Source organism: Solea senegalensis, linkage group LG2 (assembly GCF_019176455.1).
Source record: "Solea senegalensis isolate Sse05_10M linkage group LG2, IFAPA_SoseM_1, whole genome shotgun sequence".
Classification (NCBI taxonomy): Eukaryota; Metazoa; Chordata; class Actinopteri; order Pleuronectiformes; family Soleidae; genus Solea; species Solea senegalensis.
The window spans coordinates 14563146-14587603 of NC_058022.1; the positions used below are offsets into that span (position 1 = coordinate 14563146).

At 38.9% G+C, this 24458-nt stretch overlaps 1 protein-coding gene across 1 annotated transcript in view; it reads left to right on the plus strand.

Annotated features, from left to right (window-relative positions):
- The window catches only part of ubr3 (ubiquitin protein ligase E3 component n-recognin 3), a 41745-nt gene that overhangs the window by 6006 nt on the left and 11281 nt on the right, over nucleotides 1-24458 (plus strand). The window contains exons 9-30 of the mRNA XM_044019636.1: nucleotides 40-219; nucleotides 872-1005; nucleotides 1743-1829; nucleotides 1907-1972; nucleotides 2067-2156; nucleotides 2267-2395; nucleotides 2492-2544; nucleotides 2655-2788; nucleotides 3445-3530; nucleotides 3625-3766; nucleotides 4783-4879; nucleotides 5794-5935; nucleotides 6218-6322; nucleotides 6415-6585; nucleotides 9588-10030; nucleotides 11527-11615; nucleotides 13922-14071; nucleotides 14194-14327; nucleotides 14877-14987; nucleotides 15298-15498; nucleotides 16049-16185; nucleotides 20984-21069. Coding sequence (XP_043875571.1) covers nucleotides 40-219; nucleotides 872-1005; nucleotides 1743-1829; nucleotides 1907-1972; nucleotides 2067-2156; nucleotides 2267-2395; nucleotides 2492-2544; nucleotides 2655-2788; nucleotides 3445-3530; nucleotides 3625-3766; nucleotides 4783-4879; nucleotides 5794-5935; nucleotides 6218-6322; nucleotides 6415-6585; nucleotides 9588-10030; nucleotides 11527-11615; nucleotides 13922-14071; nucleotides 14194-14327; nucleotides 14877-14987; nucleotides 15298-15498; nucleotides 16049-16185; nucleotides 20984-21069 — 2967 coding nt within the window. The remainder of the gene's footprint in view (nucleotides 1-39; nucleotides 220-871; nucleotides 1006-1742; nucleotides 1830-1906; nucleotides 1973-2066; nucleotides 2157-2266; nucleotides 2396-2491; nucleotides 2545-2654; nucleotides 2789-3444; nucleotides 3531-3624; nucleotides 3767-4782; nucleotides 4880-5793; nucleotides 5936-6217; nucleotides 6323-6414; nucleotides 6586-9587; nucleotides 10031-11526; nucleotides 11616-13921; nucleotides 14072-14193; nucleotides 14328-14876; nucleotides 14988-15297; nucleotides 15499-16048; nucleotides 16186-20983; nucleotides 21070-24458) is intronic.

A 24458-nucleotide genomic window follows, 5' to 3' on the forward strand; every position in this document is an offset into this window, starting at 1 on the left:
CTTAATGTGCATGTGTATGTGTGTTTTTTCACTTCTTAGATGAAGAGAGCAGTCGTCATGTTGTGGTGAACTGCAGTGAGGCACTGCTAAAGAACAACACGTACTGGCCATTAGTTAGTGACTTCATCAACATCCTCTCGCATCAAAGTGTAGCAAAGAAGTTCCTGGAGGACCAATCCTTGTTGATGCTCTGGATGAGCTTTGTGTCATTTTTTCAGGGTAAGTCATTATTGAAAAGGTGAAAAGTAAATTAGACATTTGAATGGTAGCTTAGATCTCAACACCTCCCATTCACATAAACACATTCTTACACTGAATGTAGCAGAATGAAAAATTTGAGACGCAGTTTTCAAAAAGATACGTTCATCTGTCTTTAATTAATTTTGGCTCATGTCCAGTAGTTTCACCATTATGCATCATTGCTCAGCATGCTGGTGCAACATCTTTAGTTTAGTCTGACTATAAATAATCTGAGTTGTGATGTGTGTGTGACACTTCGTCACCGAATTAGAATTGTAGCCACTGCTGCTCATTTGCCACGTGAACTCTACCACCAGCCTAAAAATAACGCTCAACCCTTGCACAGTGGGCCTGAGTATCCACTTGCAGAGTGTTGAGTGCACAGAGTCACCGTTACGTGTTATGCACATCTCCTGAACTACTTTTGCATAAATACTATACTATACTATACTATACTATACTATATATGTATTTATGTGTGTTGATAAACAAAGTGAAATCCTTTGTTTGTTATTCTGATGTCTATTTTCCTTTGCTAGTTTATACTAGCATTGAAAGATCAGTGAATGTGTGTCGAGTGCAACGATAACAATAATAATTTGTTTGTTTCATTAATTTCTTGCTATGACAGGTATGAACCTGAATAAGCGGGAGTTAAATGAACACGTGGAATTTGAGTCTCAGACATACTATGCAGCATTTGCAGCAGAACTTGAGGCATGTGCACAACCAATGTGGGGTCTCTTAACACACTGCAAAGTCAAAGTAAGTCATGTCATTATCAGGGCTTTAGAGTGTGACTTAATGTGTTTCTTTGATCGCACTGGTGCACCTAACATTCCTAGAGTTTCCCATACATTGATCAATGGTTGGCGACAGAATCAACACTGACCGTGACATATTGATTCTGTCTCGTTTTTTCCCAATGTGATTTTATAAACACTACGTATTGTTCTGTTCATTCATCTCCCTGCCCCGCCTCACTCTCAAACACACTGACATGCAGGCACGCACACACACAGCTGATTTGTCTGCCCCTTCTCTCCACACACAGTGCATGCAGCCTATATCAAACAATTACATGCAGAATGAGGTATTTTTCTTCTACGAGTGCCTCAGTTTGTAAGTTCGGTAGATAGTATTAGCTTGCTAGTACCCTTCTCTATTAGTAATCTCAGACACGGCACAGCATCAACATTATCTCCCTCCCTGTTTCTAATCTCACAAGCGTAGCACCATCACTCTTATATGTGAACTCAATGCTGGAAAAATTTGCACCGTCCGGAGTGTGTGTTCATGCACATGGAGGGTGGTGACTACGGTAGACCCAACTACACCACAGTACAGTATAGTAGTATTCTAATAGAGTTATTAGGTGCACCTAACTGCACCAGTGCAACCAATGCAAAGACTTAGTCTGGATCCGTGTTCACATCAAGACTGTTCTCCCTCTCAGTTCCTTAGCTTCATAAATTTTAACATTTTAAATTGTCTGTTAACAGGAGACTCAGGAATATACTAAAACTGTGGTACGCTACTGTTTGGAAACCCTTCAGATCTGGTTTGATGCCATTGGCTTTATTGATGAGGTAAATTGAACGATTAATGTGCCAAGAATGCAAGAATTCCTCTTCCCCAATTCTCATGTTTTCTGTATCTCTCACAGCCTGCTCTAAATCAGGTTACGTTTCACCTGCCACTGCACCGCTACTATGCTATGTTCCTCAGTAAGGTAAGTCAGAAGATCTCATCTATTAAGGCATGAGTCTGCAGTGCGTGTGTGTTTTAGTGGTGATGTTCTTTTTTTTTTGGTTGAAATTTGTTAGGCTATAAAGTGCCAAGGCCTGGACTTGGACAGCCTCCTTCCTGATCAAGAGATGCTGATGAAGATCATGGTGCATCCACTCCAAATCCAGGTCTAACACTAAAGAGCCTATTTTAAATGCATATTCACCCACACCTCCTTGTAGCCATTTTTCAGTAAAAACCATGTGTTAAAAAAAACTAAAAACTAAAACTGTTGTAGGCGTGCCTGTCGGAGATCCACAGCAACATGTGGGTCAGGAATGGCCTCCAGATCAAAGGTCAGGCTATGACATATGTGCAGTCACATTTCTGCAACTCGATGATTGACCCAGACATCTATTTGCTCCAGGTTAGGATTAACTGGATCAAATACTTACATTTTATATCAGATTGGATTTTCTTTTTAAAGATTAAATTGTGTATTTATTGTTGTTTCTTGTAACAGGTTTGTGCATCAAGGCTTGACCCCGACTACTTTATCTCAAGTGTTTTTGAGAGGTCAGCCATTTCATGCACACACGTGTACTTGTTGCTGCATAATACATTTCAATTCACAAACAGATTAGTGAGCAGTTCATGCATTCTTTACACTGTTTCCTGCCTTACAGGTTTAAAGTGGTTGACCTTTTGACCATGGCGTCTCAGCATCAGAATGCGGTGTTAGACTCTGAGCAGGAGAGGCCGATGCTTGAAGGAGCTCTGACTTTCTTGGTCATACTAACGAGCCTTCGTATACATTTAGGTAAGTGGTATTGCAGGAAATCATGCTCTGGCATAAACAGTAAAACAGTGTTTCAGATTTCTCGCATATTATGGGATATTATGGGGCTATATTATGGGGATATTATGGGGCTAGATACTGCTCAACAAATTCTAAGTTATTTAAATGTTGTTTCACCTATTTTTTGTGGGCCACTGTTATCATGAGCAGATTTTGTGAGGTGCAGATATTGATATTCAAACCACCAAAGGCAATAACTAAGAGTTTAATGGTTTAATCACTATTCACTATATAGCAGTGGTCTACTATAGTGATACTGTATACTCCCTACAGTACACTACACTATATTTGTGCTTCAAATATAGACAAACATTTACCTACACCTTATTCTTGTTCACAGTCATTTACATAAGACAAAAAGCCAACCCTTGAAATTGTGGTGCAGAAGGGGACACGTAGAAAAATTGGTGTGCACCTAAATTTTGTGCCGGTCTACCTAAACTAAAAAGTTAAGTGCACCACTGCAACCATTGCAGAAAGTCGAGGCTGGAGCCCTGACATTTATGGTGTTGAATAAGATTGTTAGTTTGATATTTGCTTAAACACTCAGACATCAGACTTACGTTATAAAATGTTGGGCTGTACTGTTTATTAATCATTCACTCTCTCATTCTCAGGGATGACGGACGATGAGATCCTTCGATCTGAGATGGTCTCACAGTTGTGTATGAATGACCGTACACACAGTGCACTTTTGGACCTTGTATCCTTCAGTACTAAACACATACCATAAATGGTCACAATATTTAATTCCTTTGGGACACCCTTGTTTTTTTTCCTTATCAGTGTTTACTTAGATTCCTGAGAATCCCAACCCCAAAAGTGGCATCGTACCAGGGAGTTGTAGTTTTGAGGAGATGCTCTCTGGTGTGGCCGACTTCAAAGCCCCAGTGTTTGAGCCTGGAGGCTCCATGCAACAGGGCATGTACACACCAAAAGGTAGGATGATTAAAAAACGGACCATTGTAACAAATACCCTGTTCATTTTTTTGTCCAGAATGTCTTTAAAAATGACTTGGTGTGGTAAATTTACATAGAATTAGGGATGTGGAAGTAAATAACATGGTTTGTTTTGAGCATGAAAACAAAGAAACTGTGTTTGCTATCAGGTATTGACCGTATGTATTGCTAGGGGAGTATTGATTAACTAAAACTGCCAAAGACATTTAGCTTTTTATGTAGCGTGTGAGAGTTGACAGAGATCTGCTGGAAGGAACATTTTGCTCCAGATAACAGGTCGGCCAGGTTTTTGTTCTTTTAAATTACTGAGTACTTGTACTGTACAAGTGTTGTTGTGCAGACTCAAGGTTTCCTGCCACCCTAGCAAAAAAGTTGGAGTGCTCATCTTCTCTATGCTGAATGCTTTCTGTGCTACATCTGCAGAACCAAATTTTTACCCAAGGGACCTTTTAGTGAGAGGTCTACTTCCTGCTATTGGTCAATTTTAATGTTAAAAATGCAATTTGGAGGGAAGTACATGTTTAAAATTAAGAGAAAATGTATAAAACTGAAAAACAACAAAGAAAAGTCTACTGGTATGTGTTAAAATAAATCCATTGTGGTCTATTTTCTATGTGGATGGGAAAATACATTTCTTACCAATATTAGCTGTACTTTAATCGCTATTTTCTGGTATAGGACTTACCACCACAAAGTCTAACCTAAGACAAACTAACATGTTTACAGAAGTTAAAATTGCTCTCTATTGCACTCCTAGTATTTTGATTTATGAATAGAAATGTACCTAGAAAACCCAGAGTGTTACGTCTGTCATAAATGTAGCCGACCACTTGGGGTCAGGCTTAAACCACTTAAAAGAGGAGGTGAAAGCAGGAAGAAAAGGATTCATTGTGGTTTTGTACCAGAGTTTACTAAACATTTCCCTCCCTTCTGTCACTTAGCGGAGGTGTGGGAAAATGAGTTTGACCCCATCATGGTCATCCTCAGTCACTTAGCGGAGGTGTGGGAAAATGAGTTTGACCCCATCATGGTCATCCTCAGAACAGTCTATCGACGTGACGTCCAGTCAGCGATGGACAGATACTCAGCATTGTAAGTTTAACACTGTTGCAGTTATTCCTTTAATCTTATATCATGTAGAGCAGTGTCTTTTGTTAATCTCATGATATAATCTCATTTTTGTATGTATTTTGCCTACAGTTGTGTTTTTTTTCTTGAGTATTGTGTTTATTCATCCATACCAACCTACATCTTGATCTGCTCGGTGTCATAGCTTCTCCTTTCTCACCTGCTGTTGAACGGACATGATTAGAAAGGTCAGGTCTGCTGGGCACTGGACTTGGTTCCAATTAAATTGCTCTTGAGGGGAAAAAAAAAAAATCTATTATTACAGGCTGAAGTGTTGTAGAATCAAGGAAATCTTTCTTCTTTGATTGCAGTGCAGACATCTCCCAAGAAAGATGTGTTGGTAGTGTTGGAGAAGGAGATATTTGGGCTCAATTCTCTTAGGATCACTGTGTTTCAGTGTTTAAAAACGGGTCGCTTGAAAGTTAACCTTTTCTACAAAGGGATGTGTAGCTAAATACGTCATAGTTAACTTGCAATTCTTTCACAACCCTTTTCTTTGCCAGTACTTTATTTTTTCAAGCCAACTGGAATGGAGCCATATTTCCCCTTGAAACATATTCAAGCTGTCATTTCCACTTTCAGTCTAATGCCAGCCTCATGTTGCTCATTCACGCCGTTTGGTTATGATGGATTGCCTGTCAAGCCGGCCATGGTGTTATATAACACTGATCCCAATATCACTAATAGAGTGCGTGACCGTGCTGCTCATCAAGTGTTCTGTTGCATAGACAAAAATCTTTTGTACAGTGAATTATTATTAACAGTATTAGCTGGGACTTTGTCAAACTTTTGTTACATTTGAGTGAACAGACATTTTTATTGGTGTGACATTGGCTGGTTGGTCACCTGATATATGTATTTCTTTTTTTGTGGACTAGTTTGAAGCAGTCTGGTATTCACACCGGCAATCCATGGCCACCGTACAAGGAGAGGACACCTTTGCACCCGTGTTACAAAGGCCTCATCAAGCTGTTGCACTGCAAGACACTACACATTGTGATATTTACTCTCCTTTACAAGGTGAGCCTTTTAACCTCTATCATTGATAATACATTGCTCAATTTACACCTTAAACTAAACTAGACCTGGCTGTGTTTAACCTATTTATCTGCTGCACATTTACTGTGACATAACAAATAATTGCTGTTGACATGTTACAAGATACTGGTGAAAAATAATGTAGCACAAAGTGAACAGTAAACAAATTCAATGTTCCAAATTTAAAACTGCTGCAGCATTTGTGGAGTTAGTAACAGTAATAATGAGTCATATTTGTTTAACTAATGGTTTAATATGTTATAGATATGGATGGATCATCAGAACATGTCTGAGCATGTGCTCTGCATGGTGCTGTACCTGATTGAGCTTGGCTTAGACAACCAAGTTCAAGACAACAAGGGAGATGAGGTGAGATATAAGGGCTCTGAGCTGCAGCCTTCACATTGCGTAGAATGGACTGCAAACCCACATCCTGCAAAATGTATATCTTATGCTTCCAGGAACCTTGTATTGAGGAGCACTGCCATGACAGCTGGTTCCCTGGCACCAACCTCCTCTCCAACCTGCACCATGTCATCAATTTTGTGAGGGTTCGGGTTCCTGAGACGGCTCCTGAAGTGAAGAGGGAGGCCCCTCCTAGCACCAGCACTGAAGCTTCTTCTTATGGCCAGGTAAAACAAGCTTTGCTTCAGGCAAGGGCTGGGCAGTATGGCCAAAAATGTTATTACGACAAAACGGTTTCATCATCACATCAGTTGATATTGATAATAATCTAAAATGTGAATGACTCTTTGCTCCCTAAGGAATGTTGAAGAAACCAGGTAATTGTGCTTATAATCTTGACAGACCGAACTCAGACATTTTGCAAAGGCAAGATTTACAGCAACTGTGTTTCAAAGTGCTTGCAGAAACATGATCTTTATATATATATCAAACCTTTGTAATATTGAGGTAAATCATGTTGCGATATATTACTATTGAATTATTGTCCAATAGAGGTAAGATAATATCGTGATTGTTTTAAATATATGCAAAGTTACATTATCAAGTATTTATATGACTTTACAAAAAAGTGAAACTCCACACATTTGCTGAATGTTTCAACAGTGAGAAGGATTCAATGTCACATGACCACGGGTGGGCCAACATGATCACATGACCTCGAACTAGCATTCTCCCTGTCACACAGGTTAGCTGCGTGTGGTTATGCTAATAGGGAGAAAAACAGCTGCTTGGGGATAGATATTAAATAGTGTTTATCTTAAGTTATTTGGTTTTATTTTGGTGTTGCCCAAGTTTTAAAAACAAAAGTCTGACTAGTGACTAGTGACTTTACACCAGACTTCTGTAGTAGTTGGGGATTAACCCACATTTTTAGGATTGTTAAGTAGTTTTAACTAATCTACAATTCGGCACTGTTCGGCTTGATTTCTGTCCACACGTCTCCAAAGTGCAGCCTACTGCAGCGGTCTGTGGCTCGCGATCAGCGGCGCTGTCCCTAAATACACCACTCCACCACTCCTGTTAAATATAGAGGTTTCCCTGGTAGTTGTTGGAGATTAACCCACGTTTTTAGGATTGTTAAGTAGTTTTCAGTGATCTACAGTTCGGCGCTGTTCGGCTTGATTTCTGTGTTGGACGTCTCTTCCTATGACGGCACTCTGGCCAGTCAGCGGCCAGCAGTCTGACCAATCATCGCATAGTACCTACTACTAGCACGCTTGGAAAATAGTACCTCTTACCAGGTACTATGCTAGTGGAAGTGCTACTTAAACCGTGCCGTGGCGAGGCGAGTAGAGCCGGTGGAAATGCGCCATATGTCTTTCATTTACCTTATAGTAGAACATTGCCTGTTCAATGTTTCTGCACTGTAGTTCAGTTATAAGTCTTTGAATGCTTAAGTTTATTGCCCACCCTTATTGCCCAGTCCTTTTGAAAGCTGAGCTGAAAGACAGAACCATTAACTTTGCAATGTCACTTTGGTAATAATCATAGTAATGTCTCTGTTTATATAGCTCTGTGCTTCCTGTCTATACTAAATGGCATTGGTTGGAGAGCAGACTTAGCATCTTAGTACTTAGGACAGTCATTATGGAACTTGTATTTATAGGGGAGTATCCTGCTGGATTATATTAGTCGTCACTTTGCCACTTTGCTGTCAGATTTCTTTAGGTACCTTAAAGTCCTCCAGAAGTCGTGAAATAGCTCTCTGCTGTCTATGCATGGTTTCCACAGTTTGGCATCGTAAATGACCCATGTCACTTCTGCTCACATAAATCAGTAAATCAGTAGCTCAGTGTGGCAATTATGCAAAACATTGTGAACAAAAGAGATGTAAATTACACACGGATTTTATTGGACGCATTCAAACGAAAAAGTACTGTTTGCGCCAACATGCTGTGCAAAGATTGAATTAACATCTCTTTCAGCTGCTGCTGTTTTATCAAATTATAACCTCGTACCTGCTTCCTGTACAAAGTTTACCACCGAGCATCAACATGGTGCACAATGCGGACAGTGGGTAACCTAATAGTCGTTAGGCTGCTTATTCAACAGATAATGGTGAAGACTTATTTTTGGTGTGATACTTTTCTTTCACAGTTCCGTTAAATCTGCAGTGGCATGTGTTAATTCATCATCTTAACATTGTTTATTTGGGACCTTCATATTCATCTGTCATTATCATTGTTATTGTCATTCATTTTGCTGTACCTGCTCCACAGAACTCCAGACGTCTGTCAGGGAATTGGAGAGAGGTAGCCATCTGCACCTATATTTTAAATTAAAAACAAAAACAAAAAGCAACTGAATTTGCTAATTGTATTTATGTATTTATTGTATTTTCTTTTTATGAAAGAAAATTTGTGCACGAGGTTTGTTTTGTGCTCTTCAAAGGAGGTCTGCTGTTGTGTGTCCTGGTTTGTGTATAATGTTGTGCTTCAGCAGTTTCTTTCCCTCTTGACTGCTGAAACTAATTATGTGTGTAATGCAGGTTTGGGTAAATGCTTTTTAACCGCATGTCAGTATGATGGATGTTGCCTTGACTGGGCCATATGATGTATGTTTATTTAACGGTGCAGCTCAGGTGCTTTTTGTCAGGTCAGGTCAGGGCAATCCTTCAGATGGCTTGTGTGCTTTTACATCAGGATGATTAGAATTTTTCCTGGAATATGGTTGTTGTTTTTTTAGCACCATCAGCAAAGGTATTCATGAGATGTCAGCTGAAATTTGGATAAAATGGACATTCAATTTGATGTCTTTATGTATGGTCTGACTATGGTAATGAACCACCCCTTCAATCCATCAAAGTCTTTCAGACGATTAGTGATGTAATTTTGAGGAGATGGTGTTTGTTCTTAAAGACTGGTCTGTCACAACACCCAGATAAAGGTGGAATTTGATAGCATGCTGGTCTGGTTTTTTTTCCCCTGTCCTTTCACACATTGTGTTAATTTATTTTGGGCTTGACACTTAATATATAGCAAGGGCTATTACTTTGTAAGTTTGTGACAGTAGTTCATACATGTTTACTGTGGGTTATTGATTCTTAAATCACATTAGCTCTATCAAGCTGCTTAGCTACCCATGTAAAGCTTGATGTGAATTTTTTTAATCTGATTCATATCAACATGGAATATTTTTTTTTTTAATTATGTTTTCAATGCTTTCCCAGAACCTCCGTGAGGCTCAGATGTTCAGTCTTGTGGCGGAGCGCAGGAGGAAGTTCCAAGAAATAATCAACCGCAGCAACAGTGAAGCCACCCAGGTCATCAGGCCCAAGAGCTCCACACGCTGGGTCCCCCCAGGGACACCTCCACAGTTGGTGACGGAGATCCTGGAAATCAGAGAAAGCATGCTGTCCCTCCTCATCAAGCTCCACCAGAAAATGTCATCCAGACAGAACTCTCTGTCGGCATCCTGGCTAGAGGATATGGACACGAGCCGCCATGCTCATGGAGATGGTATTACAGCTATTGAGAGAATCCTCACAAAGGCAGCCACTCGCAGCTGCCAAATCAAGCGTAGCATCCAGGACATTTGTGGAAAGGTCTGTCCTCCAGTGCCACCAAAGAAGAGCAGTCCCTCTGACAAGAAAACCATGGATAAAGAAGAGAGGTAGTGTATGTTTTTAACTACACTTGCACAGCTTCATTAAATTAAAGTTGCAAGGTTTATAAATGGCTGAGGGTTGTGAGTGCGTCAAGATCGAGAATGAGGAAATTGTAAAAAGGATTGACTTGTGGACTCGGCTTGGTTTCAAAGAATCACATCGAAAACGGACAAACGCAGGGCTCTAGAGTGTGCAACCTTGCAAGTGCGACATTTTGTCTTTGGTAGCTAAGGTGTATCGAACATTTACAGTTTCCCATAAGCGTGTGTCTGTGTGCACAGGTGTACATCGGGTGGAAGGGGTGGTGGTGGTGACAATATACTCACTACAGTAAACCACAGTACAGTTTAGTTGTATTCTGTGTGTCTGTATTCCGCCCTTTATGCAATATAACCACTACAAAATGGTCAGGATTTTCCCTGTCGATTGTCTAATCAGCGAAGCAATGTCACATTTAATGTGTGTGTGCAAGCATTATATGTGTGCTTCAATTGAAAACAAACATGGATATATGAATATGAATGTATATGGAAAATTACAAAAAGGCAGCCCCCCACGGGAGAAGCATCTTTCTGGTCATGATTTAAATTCTTGATCAAAGATTTGTGGTGCCGAGCATCAAGCACTTTGCTGAAGTGGAAATACCCAAATTGTTTGCCCAGGTCTGTGAGCAAGTGGAGAAGAGTGAGTTACTACAAGACGTTTCAAATTATACCGCAATATGAATTTTAAGCCTACTTCTCAGCTCTAACTTGAAATCTATAATTGTGTAAAACACACTGTAAAAATTGTATACCACAATAATGTGCAAGGACAATTGGTTTGAATTAAGTCCCTTTTTTCCTCTATCCTATATGATTCTGTCCTGTTAATATGCCTATGCAGCTGATTTAAAAACTCAGTTTGCTAATCTTTTTTGGAAAGATACTTATTCATATGTGTTGCTATTAACCTGTGTTTGGAAAAAACAAATCAAGTCAAAGTCGGCTGTTTTTGGCTGCTTCAAATCCCCCTACCAGTCTGTGTTCCTCTAATCGTGATGGAATGGGCTATAACCATTTGATAATGGCCTGCTTTTGGGTTGACTTCATCCCCACACACAGGTAATGGTAGAATCGAGTCCCATTCTCTTGAACAGAGCAGTTTCCATGGCAACAGCCAGGCAGCAGTGTACCCAGGCCAGTAAGAAGTGAGAGGCGGCTGCCCATTCTTTAGGCTGATTGTCGGCACCCATAAGCCATCAGTGAAAATTATTGAGCTGCAAAGCTCCTGTCAGCCTTTGTTTATGTGTTCTTATTAGAGATTTAATTTACAGTCAGGTCTCACCCTGAAGGTCTGCAGAGCAGGGCTCAATTCATCATATTATTTTAATAATTACCCCTTTTCTGTGTTGAAATATGACATGTTCATTTAGTAGTCATTTTCTGTGATTTCAAGTTTAAAAACTGGTTTGCTTTTGTTAGGTATTGTAAGATAACCTTTCATTGGTTCTGTCTTGCAGGCGTCAGAGGGCTAGAGAAAGACAGCAGAAACTGCTTGCTGAATTTGCCTCCAGACAGAAGAGTTTCATGGAAACTGCTATGGATGTTGGTAAGAAAGAGCCAGCTCACCTTTTGCTTATTGACTTATTGCTTCAATTTATTTGGGCTGCAACAATTATTCTTTGCACCAACAAAGATTTTAAGATCATTAAAATTAGTAATTTTGGTTTGTGGACAAAACACGACATTTGAGAATATCATTTCAAGGTTTGGGAAACAACAATCCACATTTTCTCACATTTACAAACCAAACAAGTACTCGTTTCGAGAAAATAATCAACATGTTAATGGTTTATGGAAATAATCATTAGTTGCAGTTCTACGGTTTATTGGTAGTCTAACTTGAATTACGAATAAAGAAATTGAGAGTGCAATTTTGTGCAAATGACTTTCCTCAGTTTATACATGTTTAAGATGAATGTTTAGATGGCACTGCTTTAGAAGTACTATAAAGAAGTAATATAACCAGGTCTCTTTGAGCTACAAAATATTTGTAGTATCAGCATATCTAACCAAAACAAATACTGTTGTGGATATTTGCACCTAGAGCGCAGTTGTTTTTTGTACAGATATACGACAACAAAAATAAAACTTGATTGTTAAGAACATCCGAACAGACTGTTTTTAAAAAACCTTTATAAAACCTCAAAGATGAGGACTTTTTGTTTGAAGGACATATTAATATAGCCCTTTTAAAGAAAAATGCTCTTGGCTGAAATAAACCTATCACTGCTATTCCTCTTACACTGGGGCAAGGTGACAGTGGGCTGAGTCCACATTTGTGATTTCTGTGGGCCTGTTAAAGGAAACTGAGAGGAGAGGGTTCCTGGGGGAGTGAGGGTGACTGCTGGCTGAGGGCACAAAGGATCAAAGCACTAATAGTGGGCTGGACGTCCAGGACCTACTCTGAGACAGTATGGTTAGAGAATGAATAATGGTTGCTGTGATCAGATGGACCATTCTGGCAGGACTGTAAGCTGACCTCTCCCTGCACACGTCTTCTGGAGCAGTGACTTTCGTTCATTTACTTCAAGCAAACTTTTGGCAGTACATCTTCTGCCCTAATGTGAAATTTAAACAGAACTGAAAGATTTAACCTACTGTGTGATCTTTAATTTCAGAACTAAAATAACGATGGTATTTTTCATGGCTTCTGCCCTCTTCTCCACAAAATACCTTTGGAGATAGAATTGCATAATTGTCTAGTTTTAAGCAGCTTTTGTCACAGAATTAACATTCACAATGACAATAATTCACAAAACTTCAAATTGTGTTTGATAAAAGGAACTTCTGTTAATTCATATCATCTTTGGTGTGGCTGCTGGGAAAATTACACTTTAGATAAGGAACTAGGTCTCAGAGTTGCAGAGTGATGGTTAATTTGTTTTCATTGTACCTACTTGCCATTGAAGACATAATAAAAATGGTGTGTATGTGCAGGCTTGATGTAATTTTAAACAGAGATAATACTTTTCTCTAGACTTTTCCTCGCTGTTCATTAGCTATATCATTTGTTGCAGTTTAGATTTGTTTAGCAGTGTTGCGAATCATCATTAGCTTTAAAATGGTCTCAGTTTCTCTGCATGTGCACAATAGTTTGAAGCGGAATCGCAAATGTATGCTGTGGGAAGCATAAAGCACTTCCACACCAGCAGACGGTGTCCTTGTCATTGTGTGTGTGCGCACGCACTGTGTATGTGTGTGGCTCTGTGTACTCGGATGGCCTGGGGCTAAAGCTTTAGTGTAGTGCAAACAGCTTTCATTTCCCCAGGAACATGTTGACCTCTCCTGTGAACATATTATTCCAAAAAAGCAATAAATCAATATCCAACACGGGTTGGCATTTCTACGCTACACAAGCTCCTCAAATTGAACACAGTTCTTAACATTTAAAACTGATATCACATCAGTAATTAATTTCCAGTGTTGGCTATCATGAAAAAGAAGCAAAAAAAGGAATTTGTTTTTATTCTCACCATTGATATTTGGACAATAAATACATACTTTATTTCATTTAAGTCCCACTTTGACTGTCAAAATTGTATATATATTTGTGTGTGTGTGTATACATATATGTATGTATATATATGTGTATATACATATATGTATGTATGTATATATGTATATGTGTGTGTATATATATATATATATATATATATATATATATATGTGTGTGTATATATATGTGTGTGTGTATATATATGTGTGTATATATATATATATATATATATATATATATATATATATATATATATATATATATATATATATATATATGTGTATATATACAGTATATATTTGCCATGCCATATTTTGTCTGGATGTTTTATTTTTTTCTTCTTCTTTCTATGACAGAATCCCCAGACACTGAGGCGGCCATGGATGTAGGGGCATCTGAAGTAATGGAGTCTGAGGTTCTTTACGAATGTGTGATCTGTGGCCAAAGTGGACCCTCCACTGAGGACCGTCCCATTGGCCTTGTAGTTCTCCTGCAGGCATCTTCAGGTACTGCGTAACTTGTAGCCCAACACTGCGTAATCTTAAACTACAATCATAAATCTACACAGTTTTATGCAAATACTAAATGATTTGGACTCATTATTCTTCATTACTGATTTTGCTTTCAGTCCTTGGGCATCGCTGCAAAAACAAAGAGGCAAAGGATTTACCAACGACTGATGAAGAGCACATCTACCCTGCAGACACATGTGGAGTGGCTCACGATGTCAGACTCACGCTGATGCAAAGATTCTTCAAAGATGTGGGTGTATTGCAGATGATGTTGTCAGATTTATAACCAGAGAAAGAGGTCAGAGTGCTTAGTGCACTATTAGGGTTATGGTTTTGTTGGCTTAATATTACAACTTCAGAAGGGGTCTCAACCTTTCTAAGAAATTCTTGACACTAAGTTTACCTGCATGTCAGCAAAGGTATGAATATGTTGTTTTACTGCCTCTGGTAGTAACCGTTTGTTTGTTACATTATGTGAAAAACGGCCAAATAAAATGCACTTAAGTGTGCACAATCAATACTCCAAACTAAAAGTATAAAGCCTAATGAAAACCTACTGTGGCAAATCCAACGTTCATTACAATCAATGACTTGGATATAACCAAATATAAGACTCTTAATTTACTCTTTACCTCATAAAACAAAGAATAATATAAACTAGTTTATTTCCTCTTTGTTATATAGTTTGATGGGTTGTTCTATTGAATCACCAGCACCACAAAAGGTCCAAGAGGTTGATGCTTTGGAGACAAATTTCCATACTCTAATTGATGTGAACATTCTCTTTTGAATTCTGCAGAGTTCTTGTCTGCAGTCCGTGTCAATAGGTTGGGATGGAGGCGTCTACGTCCAGACCTGTGGACACACTTTGCATATAGATTGCCACAAGTCATACATGGAGTCACTGAGGGTAAGACAAATCTCATAATGAGTTAGTTAGTCGAGAGGCTGTTTTTGTCATCAGTTAAACATGCAAGTTGCCTGCCAAGTACATAAATCCAATATTCATTATTCATTAATTACAAATACTTAAATTGGAGAAGGGTTAGGGTTTACTTGATGTGTTTTTTTTATTGAAAACTGTGAAATGCTGAGTTTTATTTTTAACCTTTTGATTTGACAGTATTTCAGTAATTTTGTTTTTTAATTTTTAGTCTCTGAGTAGCAGAGATTTTTATTTTACTTAAACTAAAGAATACATTTTTCTTTTTGTTTTTCAGAACGACCAGGTCCTCCAGGGTTTCTCTGTCGACAAGGGTGAATTTACGTGTCCCCTCTGTCGACAGTTTGCTAATAGCGTCCTTCCCTGTCGCCCTGGGCGGGGCACAGAGGGTGGAGCCTGGCATGCACCCACAAACAAGAAGACAGGTGTGCTTGTAAAGGAAGTAGAAGATCTTCAGGAGAGACTCGGTCCTTTCCCTGTAAGTTTTATAGTAAAACTGGGAGTTTATCACTAAAGGCATACTGTGTGTCTTTCACAGCTGTGCTTTAAACACAGTCATCTCATTAGGGGCTAGTGGTAACAGAGAGTGATTGTAATTAGTACAATGAGCTGACGCCAAATCACAAGGGGTGTTGACCAATGATGCAGATGGTAACAGAGGTTAATTCTCTCAGGAAATGAGCTCCTGTTTAATCAAACACCTGCTATCCTCAAAATGTCAGTGTTTACCAGACCCTTTCATACAATGAATGTATGTCTGTGATTGTATGATAGATGTCATTTATATTATAATCTATAGTTCTCATAATTGCCTCTGTGCTACTTTTATTTGACAGAAAAATTACCAAAATATATTAATATTGCGATACACTTTTTCAGTCTCAAATTTTGTTGCATTTTTACGGCCATCCATTATTTTTATAATTTACAGTATGTTTTAGTCCTAAAAACTGTATCAAAACATGATGCATCCCAGGAAAGCTGAACTTTGTTTTATTTCAATGTCATTTTGTTCTTATTATTTAAAGACGGAGTCCAACTTAAGTAAAGAGATGGAGCTGGTTATCAAAGACATCAAGAACACCACTCAGAAGAAATACATGGACTATGGCAGGAACCCTGGCTCTCCTGATAATGATTTTCTCTTTATGTACTCAGTAGCAAGGTAAGGGCAAATTTGCGTGATTAGACAGGACTTGGCTAATAGAACCATTCGTAATAGTAATTATGTAAATTGTACTCTGTTATTCACAAACCCATCTTGGGGTTGTGGTTTGTTCAACAATCCCCCATTTTATAATTTATAATGAAGTGTGCAATTAAAGTGAGAAGGTCATTTTGACTGACGGCCACCTTATCTTAAGTGTGGTGTTGGTGACAGTGGGAGTCGTCTAGGAAGGGCAACAGCTCCTAGTACGGCATCTCAAAGAAAATTTCAAAAATGATTGTATTTATGGAGGGTGTATTCCTTGGAAAATTCTGGAGAAGTTTGGCAGAGTAATATATTATACTCCAGTAAATGCTTATTTTATGAAGCAGAATTGTGTCAGTAAAGCTTCCATCAACAGAAGATTATTGGATATACCTCTAGCCTGTGGGCAGTGCTGTATTGGGAGTGAGGTGCTGCTGAAGTAGTTTAAGTATCTCATTTTCTACAAGCAGATTGGCACAAACTGTTTTGGTGAAAAAAAAAAAAGCACTTGATTTATCAGATCATTTACATCCCTGTCCTCACTTATGATCAGAGGCTGTTGGCTGTTACGTGAATGTCTGAGAGTCTGAGACATTTTTAAAGGTTGAAGTACTTGGAATAGAACTGCTGCTTCAGTCCATTGAATGGAAATTGTTGATGTTGGTTGTGTCCTCTACACCTTTTGTTGAGGAATTTTATGCACATCCACGTGGGTGTTAACCCTGGAACAAGTGCACTGCATGCAGCTGGGATTTTATATCCCATTTGGCCTTGGATGTTCTCATGATACCAGAGGAGAAGTGGCATGCCGCAGCATGAAAGCAATATTTTGGCTTTGTTATTTATCCTGCTACTGGCAAGATCAAGACCCAGACAAGCAGCAAAAAAAACCCCTAAATTATGATATGCAAGTAAATACAGTACTGTGCGAAAGTCATAGACCATCATTAGATTTGTTGTTTTAGCAATGCTATAATGACCATACAGTATAATTATCTCTCAATCACTATTTAGTGTGACCTACCCTCTGAAACCTGGAGTGAAACCCTAATTCATGTTACTGGTAAACGCTGTGTTTGTCCTACTATTGTCCTTTGTTTCCTTTCCCTTTCCTTAGCATTACGTACACATATTGCACGAGTTAAACTCAGTGACTGCTTACTAATAATAAAACCAGACCAAGACAGAGCACTACCAGCTTTGTTGTTTTTATAAGACTTTTGCATTAACAAAGAATGTTTGTGCATATCATTTAATAACCTGATTTGTTTGATTGTTTTTTTATGTCCTCTTTTTGTAGCATCTTAAAGTCCTGTATTGAGTATGTGTGTACATCTGCCAGATATGAGCAATGACTAGGTCGTATTGGGTTAACTAAAAGCAATTCTGTGTGGCTACTGACCTCTGTGTCTGCAGCACTCGACCTTGGAGGTCCTCCCTCTCCACCCCTCACACATTTTTACACACATTGAATTGAATAGAGTGAAAATATAGAATAGAATAGAATATCTTTATTGTCATTGTAACATATACAACAAAATTGAGTGTATTCCAAAAGATAAAGCGAGTAAAAATACATCCTAACATATAAAATATTTGTAAAGGTTAGAAATAAACACATACTGCAAATAGACAGACATCTGCATTCAGTATTTTTGCAATATTGCACAATGCCTCCAGACAGGTATCACGATTGTGAATGTGTGAATTTTGATTCAATATATTATTGACTGTGGGGTTAAAACTGTTCTTTAGTCTGTCAGTGTTTTCAGTGATCTGTATCATCTGCCTGATGGGACGCATAACACTTACACCCCACTGACTGTAGAGACCAGTGGAGTAAATGCCAACTTGCACTTATGTTTTACTCTTAAGATCAGCTGCTCTTATTGAGTAACAGTGATCATCCATGTATAGTGACAGTAGTGTCCTCTCTGCAGTGTTAAGAGTCTAACTTTGAGTTTTTCTTCTTGACATGGAACTGAAATTCAATACTGCAGGTGTTGCATGTGTTGTACTGAGGGTATGGATTTTTGTTTCTTTTTTTCTAAGTTGTTCAGAGATCTGTGAAGGTGTTTGATTTGTTTTCTTCATATTTCTCATTAAGTTGCTGTATTGGTCCTGGAAGTGTTTCAAAAACAAAGTTTTTTTTTAAGCCGCATTAGCAGCTTTGCCACTTGTGCTGCAATAAAGTTACATCAGGTTTTGCTGTGTCTCCACTTATGATGTCTGACTGAGTATAGATTTATCACACCTTCTGCAATGACCAGTGGTCCATCATGCTGTGGTTGTCAGTTAGTTATGTGGTTTTACAGTTGTCTTAGGTGTTCTTGGGGTGAATTTGTCATGTAAAACACTCACTATATGATGCATCTTTGATGTCCCAGTTACATTTTGACCAGGGAGCTAAAGCTTTGATTCCATCATGGTGTGCGCTGTGCCCGATGGCCGTGTCAGCGGGACACGTAGCGTGACGTTGTACCAATGGGGGGACAACGAACAACAACCTTGTACATGACACAACAGACAACACAACAGACAATTACGGAGCACCTCATTGCCACCGCTGAAGAAACACCAGTTGCTTTTCTGTCGCTCAATAAGTTGACTGTCATTGGTCTAGCTCCTCTCGTACCGTAACATACCTTACCATTACTCTAGTAACCTAAGGTAAGGGTACCAAAAAATGGAAAGGTTCTGGCTGGTTATTTATACTTCATAATGTAAATGCAAAAAAAAAAACACTGAACCCAACTGAACCGCTCCACTTGGTGGAAACACGCCACGAATTGTATGTCACCTTCCCCTGATCATCTAGAGCAGGGTTTCTCAATCCCTGTCCTGGGGACACCCTGCATTGCATGTTTTTAGATGTTCACCTGCTCCAACACACTTGAAGAACACTGCAGAAGCCTAATAACTACCTATTTATTTGAATTAGGTGTGTTCTTCCACATATTTCGAGGACCTGTATTAAGGAACCCTGCTCAGGAGAATAGGCCAGAAATGTCATCTTGGGGAAGAAAGTGACATGGTCCTTTTCTCGTCTAGGCTATTTGTATCTTCACAACAGATTTGTCACAGGTCCTGTCCCCCAGTTTACCCTAGGGTCACTCCCATTCCAAAAACCTCTGCCCTTCCCTTTCTAGAGCATAGCCATTGAGACAATTTTTCCACCCAATGCTGTGGTTCCCTTAGCCCTCCACCCTGAACAGAAACATCCCCTGAGTGCGTATGGGTGCCTGTTGGCTCTCTGAAGTTCAGTGAACAACGCAAATTGCCTCTGTCACAGGGGCGCTCTTATCAGCAAAAGCCAGATGGAGCTTCACCATGGCTGCATTATCTATGTGAAATTGCTTTTTCTCCCAGCAAACCCAAGGATTTGCCCCCACCTTCACAGCCCATAGAAAGAAATGGCCAGTGGCAGGATGAAAACAGGCTAAGATCAGTCTTATTTTAGTAATTCCTATCTGTTTTCACCATCTGTGTACTTTGTTCAAGGTTTAAGGTTTTTTCCCCACTGTTGTTGGTGTTGTGGAATTAAGATTCAGTAGTAAAATGTGTTTGGGATATGCATGGGAAATGCGCATTGGAGATTATGCATGAACTGTAGCTGGAACAGCTTTTATGCTAATGGTCCAGCTTGTGCAAAATGGGTCTTGGAAAGCTGTCATTTATTTGATACGGCATTGCTGCCACAAAACGGGCACATTAAGTGGTTTGACTGGGCATGCATCTTTCATCTTCCTGATCAAACTAGTATAAGAGACAGGCTACGTAACCAAAAGCCGAATTTGATGATAGTTGGCCATTGACACCAGCATCCACACCCACACTCTTGAATAACAAGCTCCTTTATTCATGCCAGTTTTAAAAGGACAACTGCACTCAAATTACACAGTGTGTGACTTATTGTATCAGTGAAACATCCCATGTTACCTTTGTGCTAGCAGTTATATTACTTCCAGCCCAGTATCACAAGCCAATGCCTCATAGGGCTTTAACATTTGTACAGCATATTACTCTCTCTTTTCTTAGACCCTCAGAGAGTACAGAAGAAGCACTTGTTGTACAGTAAACAACTTAAAAACTTATAAACAACCTATAACCTATAAACTTCTAAATTTTCAATTTGTTAAAAAAATACCCAAGCCACATTTCGCCTGGTCATACCTCACACGTTTAATATGGCTGAAATATTTTCAGAGATTTACTAATATCTTTCTAATTTATTGTATACCTGTGATGCAAATGTGTTCATTTAATTTAATACCTGCTTGTCCTTTTGGTCAGTAGTCCCACACACACACATAAAGATGTAGGTAAAATGTAAGGTGTGCCATGTGTTGCATAATGCTGTGTGTTCCTAAGTTGCTACACATTCTGGTAGATCTAGTTTAAAATTGCTGTGAACAATACTTTTGAACAAGGCATCAGGAGTCAGGGTCTTCCCTTGAGCATGCAAGGGAGACCAGAGCTGCAGTATGGTGTGGTGTATGAGAGAAATTTGTTGCAGGAGAGTAATACATATTGAAATTGAAAACACATTATAAAAACTGCAAATTTGAACAGGAACCATGGTTGAAAAAGAAATGCAGGATAACTTGATTTATGGTGATCATAAATGTTGTAAGGGTGTAAATTGATTCTGTGGACAGCAATGTATAATGTGATATTTGCAGGTGTCACAAAATCTGCTGCAATATAATCGCTTTTTTTTTTTTTGTAAGTGTACCTGTTTTGTGCTAAAGCTCACACTCTGTCTCCTCAGGACCAACCTGGAGTTGGAGCTTGTGCATCGGGGTGGAAACTTGTGTTCTGGAGGAGCCAGTGCAGCAGCCAAACGCTCGTGTCTCAGTAAGTACTCACTCACAGACCTCCTCATAGCTTCTGTCTTATTTCTTTTTTCTCTTAACTGTTAAAGATACGTCCACTTATTTCTACTATTCCAAATCAGATATCGTGAATCAATTGGAGTGCCTATGATCACATTATGTGTTCATAGATCCTGTATCCATTTTAAATCACAGCTGATTGTGGCATCATTTGATAACAATAAAAATCTAAATACACAGATATTAGGTACACTTCATGACCAAATTGATTTTTAAAAATAATATTCATGGAATACAGGTCTTGTTTACAGTATAATACAGTAGTGAAAAGTAGGTAGGCATGTTTTGTTTGTTTTATGGTTTACCATGTATTGGTGCAGAAACGTCTGACTTGTGATCGAAGCCATTCTTCATGTTTCAGCAATGAACCATTCAAAGAGAAAAAGGGAGAAAAAACATTAAGGGGTGATTAGTAATGGCAGGCAGGTGAGCCGCTGGGCTGTTGGGAGCAGTCAGGGTAAATGAAGCAGACAAATGGGTCATGCGCTGTTTTGGTTGACTGTATCACAAATGATGAAAACTGATCTCAGCTGAACCTTGAACGAGAAAGCACCACCCACATTTATTATATTAATAACTGATCTCAATCTACTCTTTTGATTAATCGTTAAACTGTTTATCTAACTTTATAGATAAAGGACAAGATATTGCAAGTTGAAACAATACAAATTATTTAACAGGCATTTTAAGGAATGCAGTCACTGTGTATTAGCAGGCAATTATTTGTTGTTGGGTTGATTTTGTGAATGTGTGAAGATGTGAACGTTGTTTTTACTAACTGTCGGAGGAACTCCTCCTGATTCTACAGCACAACACCAAAGGTTTAAAGGTGGATTAAAAATGTAAACCTCAATACATCCTGAAACAATCTGAACAAGACTCAAACCAAAGCTACACCACATGACCAGGAAGATAAAGTGATAGAATCATCAGTAATTTTAATAATGTACCTTTTTAATATACTCACAAATTGTCGCACTATCTAACTAACTAACTTGTCCAATGAAATCAAATAATGGAATATTTATACCCATCCCTTATACATATAAGGTATCATAGTAGTTTGTTGCTCTCACCACATCCCATTTTTGATTTTGTTTAATTATTCTGTCAAAAGTTTTGGCTGCAGTGAAATGGCCTGTCATCCTTGAGTGGCTGAAAAGAGTTTTCACACCAGACGTTTGCCATTTATGAGCTACATTAGCCATGTAGTCGTGCTGACAGCCAAATTTACTCGGTTGCAGTACATTAGTGTTCGTTCTTCTTGAGGGAAATGGATCTGAAAGAAAACGGCAGACGTGTACTAACTGTGAGAGCCCATGGGGTTCCTAAGCCTGTTTCCCACTATTCACTTCTACTGTTCAGCTGATGAGGATATGATGGACCACAGAGACGAGCTGCCTGCAGTTCCACTGAAATAGGTTAAATCAGCTTTTGAGTCCAGCCTCTAAATAGCATGGCTTTATTTAACTGCAAATATGTGAATGAATCTTGGAGATTGTGTGTCTGCTGCTGCACAGGGAGCTGAAAGGCAAATCAGTTTGACCTCGGTTGTGCAGACTCTGTCTGGTTAGCTGGCTCACCGCATTTTTTTTGTGTCAGGTGTGAACCACGTTATGATCATAATCAAGAATTGTTCAGCGTCTGCCATGAAAGCAGAACTTCTTATAGTCTGATGTGAAAATACTAATTTTCTAGACACTATATTGAGAAAATGTATGTAAAATGAATATAGATGTTGGTGGTACAGAAATATAAATGGGGCACATTCATCACTGAATTGTGATATGGGAAACCACATTCCTGGAAACTGATTATTATACATCTATAAACCAAAGTGTGAGCTGCCTTCATGCAAGCAGGTTGTCCATTAAGTTGGATCAGAGCAAATAAAGAATTGTTATCAGCACTGGCTTTCAAAAACCATGCAAGTCGTCCTCCTGAGTACAGCCATTTGCTGGTGAAGCTTCATGGCTTTGACTCATCTCGCAGTTAACAGACTGGCACAAAAGACACGTCCCATTACCCAGGGAATGCTTCATCTCTTGTTTCACAGTCTCCTGTTTTTTCTTGTGCCCTATTGTCTCAGTCATGTTGGAAGCAGAATGACATGTTTTATTCTTAGATTTGTGGCAATATTGTTGGGGCGGACTGACCGCAACCTTTTAGAGGGTATTTTCACCACACAATATTCTTCACAATTAAACTGAAGTAAGTGTTATCATCCTGCAAGAAAATAGACTTTCCCTTAGAATAAGCTTGACATGACAAACAACTAAGATGACATATTGGACTGTAAGCTTGAAATCAGTCTAATTTATCTGTATACATTTTGGACTCATAATGACAGTGGCAGGAAATTATTGCTGTGGAATTATTCACCCCTCACCTATTTCTCATTTACCTTTTACTGGCCTCCTTCCTTGCTACCTGGAAAAATAAAGGAAAGAATATACAGTGAAGACAAACGGGATGCAACCAAATGTAAACCAATAAAATACACATTCTTAATGCTGTACCCATGTTTACCTGTGGAGGGCAGTGTTGCTCTAAATATTGATACTTCTCATACAAGTCAAATTGCTGGTCTGATTATTGGAAGCACTTTGCTGCATTACAGTATCCTAATTCCCTGTAAAACTAAATCAAATGGGATTAGTGTTGCTCTTAGGAAAATGTGTAGGCGAACAAAATATTGTTTTTCCATCACCTAAAGGTGAGACCAAATACAACTGATTGGTTTTATGGCACTGATTTCAAATGCTTCATATGAGATTCAAATCTGTTGCTTATATGCAAGTTTCAATTTGGGGATTGGATTTTAAAATGATTTGGATTCAGTTCACAGTCAAAAAAGGATTATTTATTTCTGGATTATTAAGAAAAACAACACCATGTTTTCAACTTTGGAATTTATTATTAAACATCTAAAATGATGAGGACCACTTCATGCCTTTAATTCATGTTGAGGTCATCCATAATACCATTATTAATGGTACTTAAAAAAGACTTGCTCTGGACAAAGACTCGCTATTGCTGCTATTAAAAGCAAGTGTGTACACAAGAGATTGCGTGTGCACAGGGGGGCTTCATGTTCCATTCGTTTCACAGCGAACAGGTGTGACCTGACCGAACACTTGCTTGAGGCGATCAAACACTCCTATATATCCACCTGGCTTGGCCTGGTTTTATCTCGGTCGGACCATTAGCCTACAGTCAGTTCAAGTCAACTGCTTTCATCCACTGATATACACTGGTTGCTGGTGAGGTGCAACAATGGGCACTGGTATAAACCGAACACTGACGTAAAAAGAGCAATTTTGTGTCTCTCAAAGCCATTTTGAATATAAC